Source organism: Anser cygnoides, chromosome 3 (assembly GCF_040182565.1).
Source record: "Anser cygnoides isolate HZ-2024a breed goose chromosome 3, Taihu_goose_T2T_genome, whole genome shotgun sequence".
Lineage (NCBI taxonomy): Eukaryota > Metazoa > Chordata > Aves > Anseriformes > Anatidae > Anser > Anser cygnoides.
In genome coordinates this window covers 29724393-29737273 of record NC_089875.1, presented here as the reverse complement: position 1 = coordinate 29737273, position 12881 = coordinate 29724393, and the positions used below count along the sequence as shown (strand labels likewise).

Genomic DNA, 12881 nt, shown 5'->3' with positions numbered 1-12881 from the left:
TTCAGCCCGTTACTACGCACTCTTCTCCAAGCATCATCCCTTCCACTTACTTTTATACTCCCATGCTACCACTGCTGTATGTAGGTGAACATAACTGTGTTTGACTTTTTAAAAATGGATCTGTTAAATAAGATGCGTAAAAAATAAAATACATTTTTTATGGAAGGTTTTGGGGAATTTAGCTTAAATCTCTCAGATTGTGTTTACAACAATGTTATCTTGGCCTAAGAGCACCCACAGCTGAGCCAGAGGAGAGGAGGCAGTAGCGGTAACCACTTATACCAGATTTGTCACTGATTTATGGATTTGTAAGTTCTAGCTAACTAATATCAGTTAATATTTTGTTGCTGTTCTTGTTGTCACTACATAGAGAATTTCCAGGATGCTGTTTCAAAATTTCTTCAAACCATTCTGTTCATGCACAGAACAACTTCTACCCAATCTACAGGTGTTTTGAAGATCTTAGCTAAATCCTTTTTGTCTTGGATCATCGACAGAAAACCAAAACTTTTGTCCTACTGCACGTGAAAGTGTACCACATAGTACGATCTTGTGGCAGCTGACAAAGGACAGCCTTCAGCTTTGTACCAAGGGCTACACTGCTGAGCTGCTGTCTGCTACCCCACTTCACAACTGCAGGATTCTTTTATTCCATCAGGTGTTTAAAGATTTTCATATAAATGAGAGTCAGGTCCTCTTGATAATATTTATGTAGCATAATAAACTGCGTTGTCCCCTTTGGATTTATTACAAATTATCAACAAATGAACTGGCACACATTTGGTATGCCTTTTTATGCCCTCAGTATACAGTACCATAAACACTTGCTGTCCTCTTACTGGTGGTTAACTTTAGGCAAATATGTACTCAAGCAGTTTCTTAAGTGCATATTATTTTCGTTCTACAAGTACTCCTTTAGAGCTGTTTCAGATTTATTGATGTTTGGAAGCTTTTAAATATCCATTACCCACTTAATTGACCATAGCAATTCCATCTGACTCATTATTTGTGTTTGTTAGAATATATTTAGGCATTTTTTTAAATGGCTGCTAGTAGACCGTAGAGTCTCCCTTGGAAACCCTATAATAAATCAAGTAAATACCTGCTGAAGTGCTATAGTGTTTACTTGTTACTACTTAATTGTATCCTTAATATTCCAATTTTTGACCATGTGACATCTCAATTCAGGTTATTAGTCACCTAGCTTTCTTTGTTTCCTTTTTTTTTTTTTTTTTTTTTTTTTTTTTTTTTTTTAGGGTATTGCTTCATTGCTATTCAGTTTCATGCCAAGGTGCATCCACACTAGCTGCTCTATTGGCTATCTGCTGTTGAATCCATCCCATCTTTTCCTCCTCTCTGAGGGGCAATCGCATGCCCTAATACTGGAATACCTCACGAAGGATATTTTTACAACTTCCACTCTCAAATCAACATTAAAAAGCATACATAACTGCATGTGCTATTTACATTTAATGTATTTTGAAGAACTATATTTTCTGACAGTGCCATACGTCATCAGGAGTAAATGAAAGCCTGGAGGAGAAGGTACACCTATGTAAGCATTGGCATTATTGCTGGCCTCCTCTCTATATTTTCTCTCTCTGCTATTTTACAAGACTGACTACTGTAAAGAAGGCAAGAAGCAGTATGTCTGTTGACTATACTGGAAGGAGAAGTGATGTCTGGGCTTCTCCTCACACACTGAATATTACCAATTTGTTTTTTAACTCCAAAACATTATACCACCAACATAAGCAGTCCGCTTATTTTTCAGTTACCAGGGTCGTGAGGTCTGTTGTTAATCTTTACCTTTGTTTTGCTACACTACACTTTATTTTCCCTTCTTCTAAAGGCCTTCTCTGTAATGTAAAGTAAAATCTACATGAAAAATAACTGTGTTATGCTTTCATTCAAAAAATGTTATTAACCATTACGTTTACTATAAACAGGATGAGATCAAAACTCCGAAAAAGAAAGAGAAAAGCCAGTGAAGGTGAGTAAAATTCAGTTCGGCAGTGGCAGGAGAGTGACTATGCCTGGCACCATCTGTCCCTGCATGTACCAGTGCAGATACACCCAGGCGATCGACAATCCCTACTGAGCCAGTGCAGCCCAGGTAGCGATGCTCACCTGAAACTCTGACAGCAGCAGGATCTCTTTCTATCACTGAAGACAATGCACCTTTGCCACTGTCTGCTGCTCTGGGCAGCTGCCTGTTCGGAAACACTGGCAGCAAAGGACAGGGCAGGCATCAGTTTTGATACAAGATACGCTAAGTGACTCTTTACCATCTTTACCATTTGTCACTCTTTGCCTTTCAGGTCATTTTCAGCACAATCATGACCACCTGACCCATTTTGTTCCACTTTCTGATTCCCCTGGTTAGACTGCACCTAGTCTGTCCAAGGTCCTTCTGATGTAATCCCAGTACTGTTTATTCTTGTAGCAGCAAAGACTTTGAAGTATTCCCCAAAATGCTGGGTTTCTTACTGGCTGCATTTTTGCTGTTTTAGCTTATTAGGACATTTTAGTTAATCTCCTGGCGAGCATTATTATTTCTTATTTCTTACGTAAGAGTACAAGTTGTCAGCTAAATGGGCATTTTTTAAGTTTTCAAAAGTCTCAAATGATAAATCAGTTACTTTACCTTTCGGATTGGCTAAATTTTCATTTTCCATATCCTTTTGCAGAGGTAATCAAAATAACATATGGATTTTAATAATAATGAGCTTATTTTAAAATAAGCACATTTGCAATCTGAAAATTCAGATGAAGGGTCCCAAGCCATCCAGGAAGCTGTGCACTATGTATGTGTGAATAATCTCACCAAATCGAAATCAGCCTATGAGGACAGTGATCTGCAGGCAGAAATGTTTGCTGGAGCAGTGTCTAAGTGATAAGGCTTTTTACAAAAAGGAGGGAGCTTAAAGCAGGGGAAAAAGGGGGCAAAGAGAATAAATGCCAACCTTGAGCCAAAAGTAGCAAGGTTCTGTATTACTGTGAGACTTTGGCAGATGCATTCAATAGCATGCAAAAAGGCAAAGCCTCACCCTCAACATGACATAGTTTCAACACCACTGGAACTGGGTTATAGAAATATTTTCCATTGCATGAAGACAGACTTGACTGAAGGGCACAGCAAAATCCAGTCCTAACTTTTGTCTTTTGACAGAATCACATTTAGGAGGGACCTTCAGAGTTTTAATGCAATGAGAAACAAAAAACATTATTTTTCTTCTGTTAGAAAATTGTTTGAAGAACATGACTTTGTTTGGAACTGGTGTACACACTTCTGTAGAAACAAAGCAATGCCTCAGCGTTTTAGGAAAGCTGCAGGGATTGCCTTATGTCAGTTAGTTTCAATTTTACATGTGCTGTAACTCCTGTGAATTTTTATTTTGTACAGTCTTCTCTCAGTTAAAATCTTATCAATGCAGAAAGATAACACATTTTTTCCTGTTATAAAAATAAAAGCGTGGACATCAATCATCTAAAATCACTGACTTTCATGCAGAAATAAATATAAATATGCTCTATAGCATTTTGCTGCTATTATCTGCTCAGGAGTGCTGTCACCCTTTCTACTGAGCGTACCGGAACATGGCTGCCCGCACAGGAATGTAAACTTGGCATTAACCCTGGCAGATTCCCACTCCCTGCCCTCTCTCATTTAACATTAACTCACTCCTATACTGTTATCAGAAGGTAAAGGTCATAGCTTTATTTACACAATACAGCCCTATACAAACGGTCATTAAACAAGAAAATCTTGCACCAAATAAACAAGAAGCGAAAAAACAATGCTGACCTTGCTACTGGGAACTCCCCCTGGAAGTACCTTGTGTTTCCCCAGATGAGGTCAATGTTGCTGCTCTGTCCTTCTAAACATTAACTGCCCAGCACTGTGCCTCTGCATACCCAACTCCTACGCGAGAGCCAACTAAGGACTTTCTTATGTTCCAAAACCAGGAGAAATTTAGAAAGCATTTTACTGCTGGCAAGACCACGGGGTTCATATCCTATTCCCACAGTCTTTACTCATCCTTCCACAGCTGGAAACCCTGTCAAAGGCGCTCCTATACGACAGCAGCCTTTAGCACAATGCAGAAGCTAGGCAGATGGCAGGGTGGACTCCCTCGGTCCGAATGCCAGAAGCCTGGGAACCAACCCTTCTTCCTGCTTCACATCTCCCTCGGCCCGGCTCCTCTCCACCCCAGCCCACTGCCTTTTCCTGCGGGAAGACATCCTGCTTATTTATGCCTTTCACGACCGCTGGCCTGCCTAGACACAGCAAGAAAATGTGCAAAAAGGGCAGGAGGCCACCGAATAAAATCCCATCACAGCTCACACCCGGTTTGGGAAACTAGACTGTGCAGAGCAGAGCACGCAAGTACCCGGGGTGCAAATCCTGCTGGGAGCTCTGGTCCGGTGGCACGGCTTTGGCAACTGTCCTCGGGGTGCACTGGGACTCAGCCACACACACACACAGCCGCACAATTCATGCCTTGCTTCCTGCCTTTACTGAGGGTGATGGAAATAGGTTGTTGCTCACTGGAGCCAGAAGCAAACTGTGACTTCTCTGTAGCAGACTCCTGTAACGGGCAGTTTATGAGGGAAAAGGGTAGAGCTCGGGATATTCCTGGGCTCAGGTCTGAATGTGCTATATGAGGTACGTGGTGTTTCTTGCCCTCCTTCATGAGCCATAGCTCAAGCAGCAATTTAAATTTTGATTGTTTAGATTAGCAATAAGATAATCTTTACATAGTTACAAACACACTTAAACCAACACACTGCCTAAGTGCCTCCGAGTTTGAGTTTTGTGTTTTAAACTGCCAAAAAAAAGTGGGGGAGAGGAATTTTATTTGGTTACTACCATTCAGAAATAACATGGTGAGGTAACTTGGGAGAATGATGACTTTTAACGTGTTAACCACTGACCATGCAGCATTTTCATCAGTGTAAATATAACTCCTCATTACTCTGCCAAGGTTGCACTGAATCATATAACCACCACTGAAGTCAGACTTTCTAAATATTCTTATTTCAGGTAAAAACACACTAATAAAAGTGCTTTCAATTTTAGATGGTTCTTCTTGCTAAAACACTGGTGCGCATTGCCTTGATAAATGGGAATGCCAGGAAAACTGATCATCCAAGGAAAAATTCAGTTAGTGTTCAAACAAGTTTTTGGGGTATTTGTGTAAGAAAAACGCCTGGAGGTATTCAAGGATTGGCATCAGCATACTTATATTCACATTCTCCTCAATTCAGTGTTAATATAGCCTTCATGACAACCGACATACTAATTACAGAGTGCACAGAGCCTCAGAAAGCTGCAGCAAGTTACAGGTTGGGTTGGTACTTCATATTACTGAGCAACATGATAACCCAAAGTTATGAATAAGGGCTCCGCTGTGACCAGGTGCTGTACAATTTGAAGGCAAAGTCTTCTCACAGACCTTACATTCAAAACCGAAAAGGATGAATTAACCCAAAGCAGGTGACACTATTTTTCATCCTCTCAGGTAAATGGAAATTGTGTACAATCAGTTTCCTTCTTCAGTGTTTTAGAGAGAACATCCTATTTAATTATTCGAATAGTCTTGAAACATGCTAAAGACCACCACGACATGCAACTGCTGGCCCCTCACATCTTCACTGAAACAGGATTTGTAGCTCACACTGTTATTCCGTAAATCAAATATTAACAAGGGACACTGGTTTGCGTGTTCATGAGGTGGCACCCCATTCTCATATTGATGTCCTAGCCTGGGGAGACATCAGTTCTTTAATGTATTTCAGGCCAGAAAGGGTCACTTGTCACCTCACTTGAACTACAGTGAGAGCCAGACATACCCACTTGGGAATTCCTGTACTCGGCCCAGCTCATGTAGGTTAAATGAGAACATGTAACATTTACATGTCTGTGGAAAGTGCACAGCGACGCAGTATAGAGACAGTAGAAGAGGAAGTATGGAACTCACTGTTTCTTAACACCCAGTTTGGTGCATCTTCCCCATATGAGAAGATACATGAAGCTGATGATGACACCATACTCCAGAGACAGGCAACAGTGAACATAGTCCGCAGCCTTTCAAAACCGAGTTCGAAGTCCAGTCCAGCTCACAAGCAAAATGAGATTCGCAGCCTAGCCCTTAATACATGAAGCTTGGATACGTTTTTTCAAAGTGGTGCAATTGCATAACATGAACAGCAACAACTGCCAGAAACAGCTATTGAAATTTCTGTAGTTTCTGATTGACTCTACTTGTATTATCAGGCCCCAACTTGACATGTGCCTGAATAGTTGCATGCCAGATGAGAGGGAAGGTGGCAGGATAATGCAGATATTTTCCTTAAGTTGCTAAAGTGTTTTTGACACAACGAGAGTAACATTATACCCTCAAAAAGGCCACACTGAAAATTATCCTAAAGTTTGTCTATCATACAGGATGAATTTAGGAACAACAGAATCTTTATAAAAATTATGAGCTTCATTTTTATTTCCAATAAAAACTCCATAAACAAAAGGAAGGCACATAACTCCAGTGAGCACACAGATAATTGGATAAGTCTGAGAACAGCTGTGCCAGTTGCTAAGATGTGAACTTACAGAATAATTTCTATTGCCAAACAGGGAGCTAGCGTTCTCTTTGAACTTCAGGGGAAATGAGGATAAACTAGTTATTAAAAAAGATGATCATTCTCTATCATCATAGCACTTTCTAAAAATCTAGCCAACAAGCCAAAGCAAAGCTAAAGCTAGTTATTTACTTCCAAAAATATAACTGTGTTTAGTTCCAAACAAATACTTCCACATACATGGCTGAAAAAAGATCAGAAGCTATAGCAGCTATTTTGAAACCTGCATTTCCATCAAACAGTTTATTTATATATTCCCCTCTTTCCTTGAAGTATTGCCCACACAAGCACCATTTCCCACTTTGGAGAATAACCATTAATTTCATACCACAATGTTTTTTCTAGAGATATAATTACACAGAAGACAAGTATTCTTTATTAAAATATCTGAAGGCAGGTTAGGTAGTTATGACTAGTAGTTATTCAAAAGCATAGTCTCTCTCTCTCTCTCTCTCTCTATGTCATTTTTTCCTTTCCTCTCCTTGCTTGGCAGCTAATAAGAGCTTTGGAGATGTGAAGGAATGACTTGATCCCAATGCATAATTAATATTGTAATAAATGAGATAATTGGGTTCTGAATAATCATTCTGAAACTGTTCTGTGCAGGACAACTATTCTGAAACATACTTATATCAACAGATACATTCTCCTAGGGCCTGGCACACTATGAATGAATTATGACATTTTTATACGATTATTTTTTTTTCAGATAATCTCTAGCTTCTTCCTTCTACTTGCATTTTATGGAGTAAATGGATTATAGATTTTATGTATTGTTGAAGCTCCTCGAATCTCCCAGCTGAGAAAATGACCTATCCTTATGGACTTAATTATGTCCACATCTAAAAGCCTGTATCAAAGCAGAATACAACAAGGTGTATTCCTAATGTTCTTCCTGTTAGTGTTTTTTTAGTTACTACTTTTGTCCTACAACCCATGCTATTCCTCTTCTTTTGCCTCTTCTGACAATACACCTAATACAACATGCCACTTACAATGTTAGTGTTTTACTGTAGCATGCCAAAGACATGTCAGCATAGGCTCTGAATCAGAAGTTGAGAGCATCTTGCAAAGTTTAAATTACAAAGCATTGTTACATCATAATGACATTTCTCTTGGGATTGAAATATTTTGACTATGATAAAAAGCCATAAGAAGAACATATGCACACAAAGTGATTCAATGCAGCTAGGAGCCAACACAGCAGAAGCTACACAGAAGACAAGGGGAATTGGAGAGAGAAAAGAGAATGAGAAATGGGGATGTGTGTTAAAGGACAGGAGGAGGGAAGGGAGGGGAGGAAAGAAGGAAAATGAATGTAGTTTCATATAAAGAAGTTGGAAGGTAATTTTACCAATTTGGATTTTCTTTCTTGCTGCTTCAGAGAAATCACTAAACTGAGTGCTGTTTACAAAGAGTCTAAATTCCAGCTTTCGGGAAGAGGAAATAAACTCAAGTCTTTGTATGGAAACAAATCATCAAAATCCTTCGCTTTTTAAAGCATCAAATTTGTCTGTTCCCTTGTAATGGATACTTACATAACTTTGAAATTGCCACATTCCTAATGTACAAATATATAGCTTTGAAAATAAATGCAGAGATGGAGTAGGAAATGTGCTATGGGCAGCAAAAGAAAGAAATGCGTTGGCTCTTCAGCACTTTAAATAAACCTAGGCAAAGTGGTGAAAGAGAAATTCCAACCCAATATGCAAACATCATAGTAGTGTTAATAACAGATGGCAAAGAAGAGCTAGCAAAAAGTTTTCTAAAGAAAACTGGATTTTTGACTGAGACTGTTTTGATAGTGATACCTATTTTCCTCAGAAGATGCAATCTCCTGCTGTTTGTGATGTCTCTGGAAAGATCCATTTTCTGGGAAGTTTCATCCCAGTTGGTGGGAAAGCCAATGGCCTCTGATGGAAGTTGCTGCTCAGTCCTGGTTACTAAACATTTAAAATTCACTTCTTTCAATTTCTAATCCTCTTGAGAGCAGCCTTAAAATGAATCTAGGGATGTGACATATTCAACACCCTCATCTTGATGAGATCCAAGACTGTCTGTCCTACCTCAAATCAAAACTGATAATCTGGAAAAGGGTAAGAATACAAAAACAGTTAGAACTGAGAATTTATGTAGTAGACAGGACAGACCTCTATCGCAAAACCTATAAACCACTCTGCTTGTGAAAGCCTGAATTTATCGCAAGCAATGACAGGTTGCTAAAAGCAAACAAAATAAAACAGAAGGGCAAAATGTCAAGATAAAGGACTTACTAAAGGCACTGACATCAGGGTGAAAGTTTTCAAAGTGATTCCTTATTTCAAATAATAAATGCCTATCCCTAAGCGCATTCATTCTTCATAACACGGCAACAATATGCACGTTTTTGTGTTTGTGCATGTGTGTTCAAGATTTGAGATTTGCAGGGGTGGGGGCTCAAATAGATGTGGGTAACTGGCAAGCAAATCAAAATTGTCTGCAAAGAGCCACTTCCTGCTGGTGACTAAGACTTCACCCAAACAGTCAGAAGGAAGGGGCATAAGTACAGCACTGCAAACTACTATCCCGATTGTATCAGAGTGGAGACAACTAGGACAAACAAACTCAGGAAGTGGCAGGGAGGTAGAAAATGAGAGGAAATCTATGGCACAGAGAGGAAAGTGAAGAGATTGCGCTGATCTGCAGAAAGGTCACTTCTGGGTCACAATGTGCCAAGCTTTTTCAAAAACGCTTTATTTGTACTATAATACAAAACTGGCACACACAGCTGGCGACTGCTGCAGAGGCTATTCAAATGTTAACATTCTCCATGATAAACAGCCAAAAAAGTTCTATGTAAGCAAATTGGAACAAACAACTAATCTAAATCTGGTTGCTAAGAGACAGAGGATTACAGCCAAAACCAGCCCCAAGCCTCAGGAATACTTTATTTTTGATCAAAAAAGTACCTGTAGATGACGCCATGTTGGTGAAGAAACATGAGTGCTGATGTGACCTCTGCTGCATAAAAGCGGGATCGAGGTTCGTCAAATTTGCGTGAGCGCTGGATTTGAAACATTAGGTCTCCTCCATTTACATATTCCATGACGAAAAAGAGGCGGTCCTGAAATTAATTAAACAGTGCTATTTAGCTAATTTCTTTTAGTCACACAAAGGACTGCTTGAAGCTACACTTCAGGCGACTGCACCATTTGCGTCAAGAAATGAAAGAAACAGACACTGCAATTCTGAAAAAGGAAAAGCTGACAACCAAAAACCCCCAAACCTAAAGAAAATGTGACAAACGTCTCAAAGGGAAATGAGAAAAGGGGAACAGAATCCAAATGTAGTTATAAGCAATACACACACACACACCTCTCCATGCATAAACATATAGATATGGAATTATAAGCAATTTTACATAAAAACGGAGACCCTTATATGCTGCTGCTTCTTTTTAAATTCAGCCATAATAATAAAGAGAGAGTCATTTCTGTCAACTGATGAAGAGCTGCTGGGGAAATTTCAGGTTCCTTATTACTTCTCCTATCAGCTACTTTGTCTCTAAAGTATCTTTCCCAAATTATGCAAAAATGAAATAGAATGGTTAAGCTATAGAAACCAGTGCTGCCAATCCCAAACACTCATAACTTTAAATTGCCTCATAATCTCATAAGACACTGGAATATAATTACACTACTAAAATATACATTGAGTTAGCTTTATTTGCTTCTGATCCTTACCATTTTGAAGTTCAAGTTTTCAAGCCTTACTCCATGGAGAACCAAAAATTAACTTTGTTTGCAAACAGTAACTGAGATTCTCAGGTAACCACCCCCTTTTGGCATGTTTCAGAAAAAAAAAAATAATCCAAAATTCAAGCATTCAGCAAAGTAGTCAGAAATGAGAACACTAGTAAATCAAATATGTGCTTGGCATCTTAAAACTTTTAGGATTTAAACTGACAATGCAGATGAAGGCATAAGCAAAGAAATGACATTCATCCACTAGCTATAACTTAGGTCCTATTTTTTGTAACTGTTTCTTACTCATTTGCACAGATTTCGCTAATCTGTACTAACAGTCCTAAATCCTCAGCTCTTTGCCCATTGGCCCTTGGTTTGTAAGCCTACCTCCAGATTCTTTATTTTTGTACTGTTAAATATCTACATTCATGCACAAGAGTTTAGACAGAGGTGGAGATAATTCTCATGTGATGTGGGAAGGGATCTGAGCACACACTGCCTGGTCTGCATTAGCTCATGGGAAACAAACATGTCCTTCTCCAGCCACACAGTACACAGGCCTGCAAACATGGGGCTTCAGGTAACGGAGCCCCTCTCCAACTTCCATGCAACACTACAGTTTGGCTTTGGCTTGTGGTGTCTGGTGTGCAGGGTTGAAGAAAAGGAGACGATGCTGCATTGCTTTGGACAGACAAATCCAACAAGACGGAAGTTAATTAGCCTCCCACCAGTGAATCCAAGCCTGCAGATTACACAGTTTATAGAAAAGAGCCCAGAAATCAAAAATGTTTGCCGTTTCTCTTTAATCGTCTACTCTAGGGCTCAGATTCAAAGCATACTACTTAAAAATATGCTTAAACTTAAGCACAAGCATTAATCCAGCTCATTAAGTGCCTAGATGCTATACTTATCAGGGTTGTTTCCTGGAGGAGGCTAGATACGTTTTGCTGACTTTTTGCTGATTACAGAAAGAGGATGCAGAAAAAAAGCCTCATGCCTTTATCCGTATATCTTGGGAACACAACAAGTGGCAGACTGGATCAAATTCAGAATCCAGGTGGATTGGCGTTCTTGGTAAAACATTGCTAACAGTATTGGCACATTTTCCAAAATTTTTCTTCCCATTCTGTATTAAGAAAAACCTACTAAAGAATAGTATCAAAGCTTCTGGTTGTATCATAAACTCAAAAGAGCATGGCTTTTGAGCCATGTCTTTATTCTTTTTGCAATGCTCTGTATTACTGACATGAAACTGTCAAAATCATGGTGCGGATCTCTTGACATTTTTGTAGGGTGTAATGATCACCTTCTTTGCTTGCTTTAAGCAAAAATACAGGTCCTTGTATCATGTCTGATTCCTCTCTGGAACTCCTGAGAGAATTAGAGCTTTCCTTTTAAAAGAAAATCTGATAGCTCTCAGATGGTCTTATGATTTCAGAAGCTGGAACCGAAGGATAACAAAAAATGCAGTCAGTTTTGCAATAGAGTAAGTCAAAACTTCAGCTATATTGGTATTGTAGCCTAATATAAGAGGATACAATATCCCTAAGAAGAAGATGCAGGCATTGGCCTTCCTTAGGGTCCTCATCAGTGCACTAGTGACAGAGCACCTCTGATGAGTACTTCTGGCACAAGTGTCCCTTTGCGACACATTGCAATTTTACATGGAAAGATACAGCGCACTGTTTCAAGCACAAAAACTATTTGGACTGACGGCTGAGGAGAGTCTGACTAACATTTGGCTAAAGTAACTTCTAACACTTGCTGAAATTGGACCCTCTTACACTGCTGTTTTAACCTTTCCAAAGTCAACAGTCTATGTGAGTGGGCACAACAGGAAAAGGAAGCTGCAATTCACATTCCCCTGAGCAGCCATACTCATGGCCTGTGTAGCTACCCTTTTTCTGCACTTATATCGTAAGTATAAAACAATGCTGATGCAAAGAAATTGTGCTATGTTTTACAGCTGCGACTCCCAAATGGTGATATTCAATTTGCCACTAAGCTGGGAGCTGCTGCTCCCAGTGGTGATACCACCACTCTTCCAACTACCAGTGACAGTGCACAAAAATAACGGCTGGCTTGCACGACTTTTTAGACCAGGGCCATTTCCTAACCTATCAGGATACACATTTAATCATTTTTACATTAATATTTCAATGTTTTAGCCAGACAAAGCCATTTTTTGTGACATTCACCAAATACCTAATTGCTGACTCTAAATATCAGAATTTAGATATTAGTTCAAACTTCAACTTCCTTTATTTTGGTTCAGTCCTTTGTAGGAAATTTCCAGTTTAGCCAACTGAAAATTACACGTGGACTGTTTAGCAGAATATCTTGTCATTAGACAGTCTAAGCAAATATTTAGCAGCAGCTCCATTACCAAAGCTGGTCAATGCTATTCTCCTTTTTCCCATCTTTCTTACTATGCATATATCATTCTCATGTGAGGGGATAGTATTCTGTCAGATTCTGCAGCTTAGTTGACCATCTCTTCAAAAGTATACCTAG

General features: G+C 39.3%; 1 protein-coding gene across 3 annotated transcripts in view; it reads right to left on the bottom strand.

The window, feature by feature from the left end:
• Positions 1-12881, bottom strand: part of PRKCE (protein kinase C epsilon) — a 300022-nt gene that overhangs the window by 43633 nt on the left and 243508 nt on the right. For all 3 annotated transcript variants that reach the window (XM_013171109.3, XM_013171108.3, XM_013171112.3), the window contains exon 11: positions 9591-9745. In XM_013171109.3, the coding sequence (XP_013026563.1) occupies positions 9591-9745 (155 nt within the window). The remainder of the gene's footprint in view (positions 1-9590; positions 9746-12881) is intronic.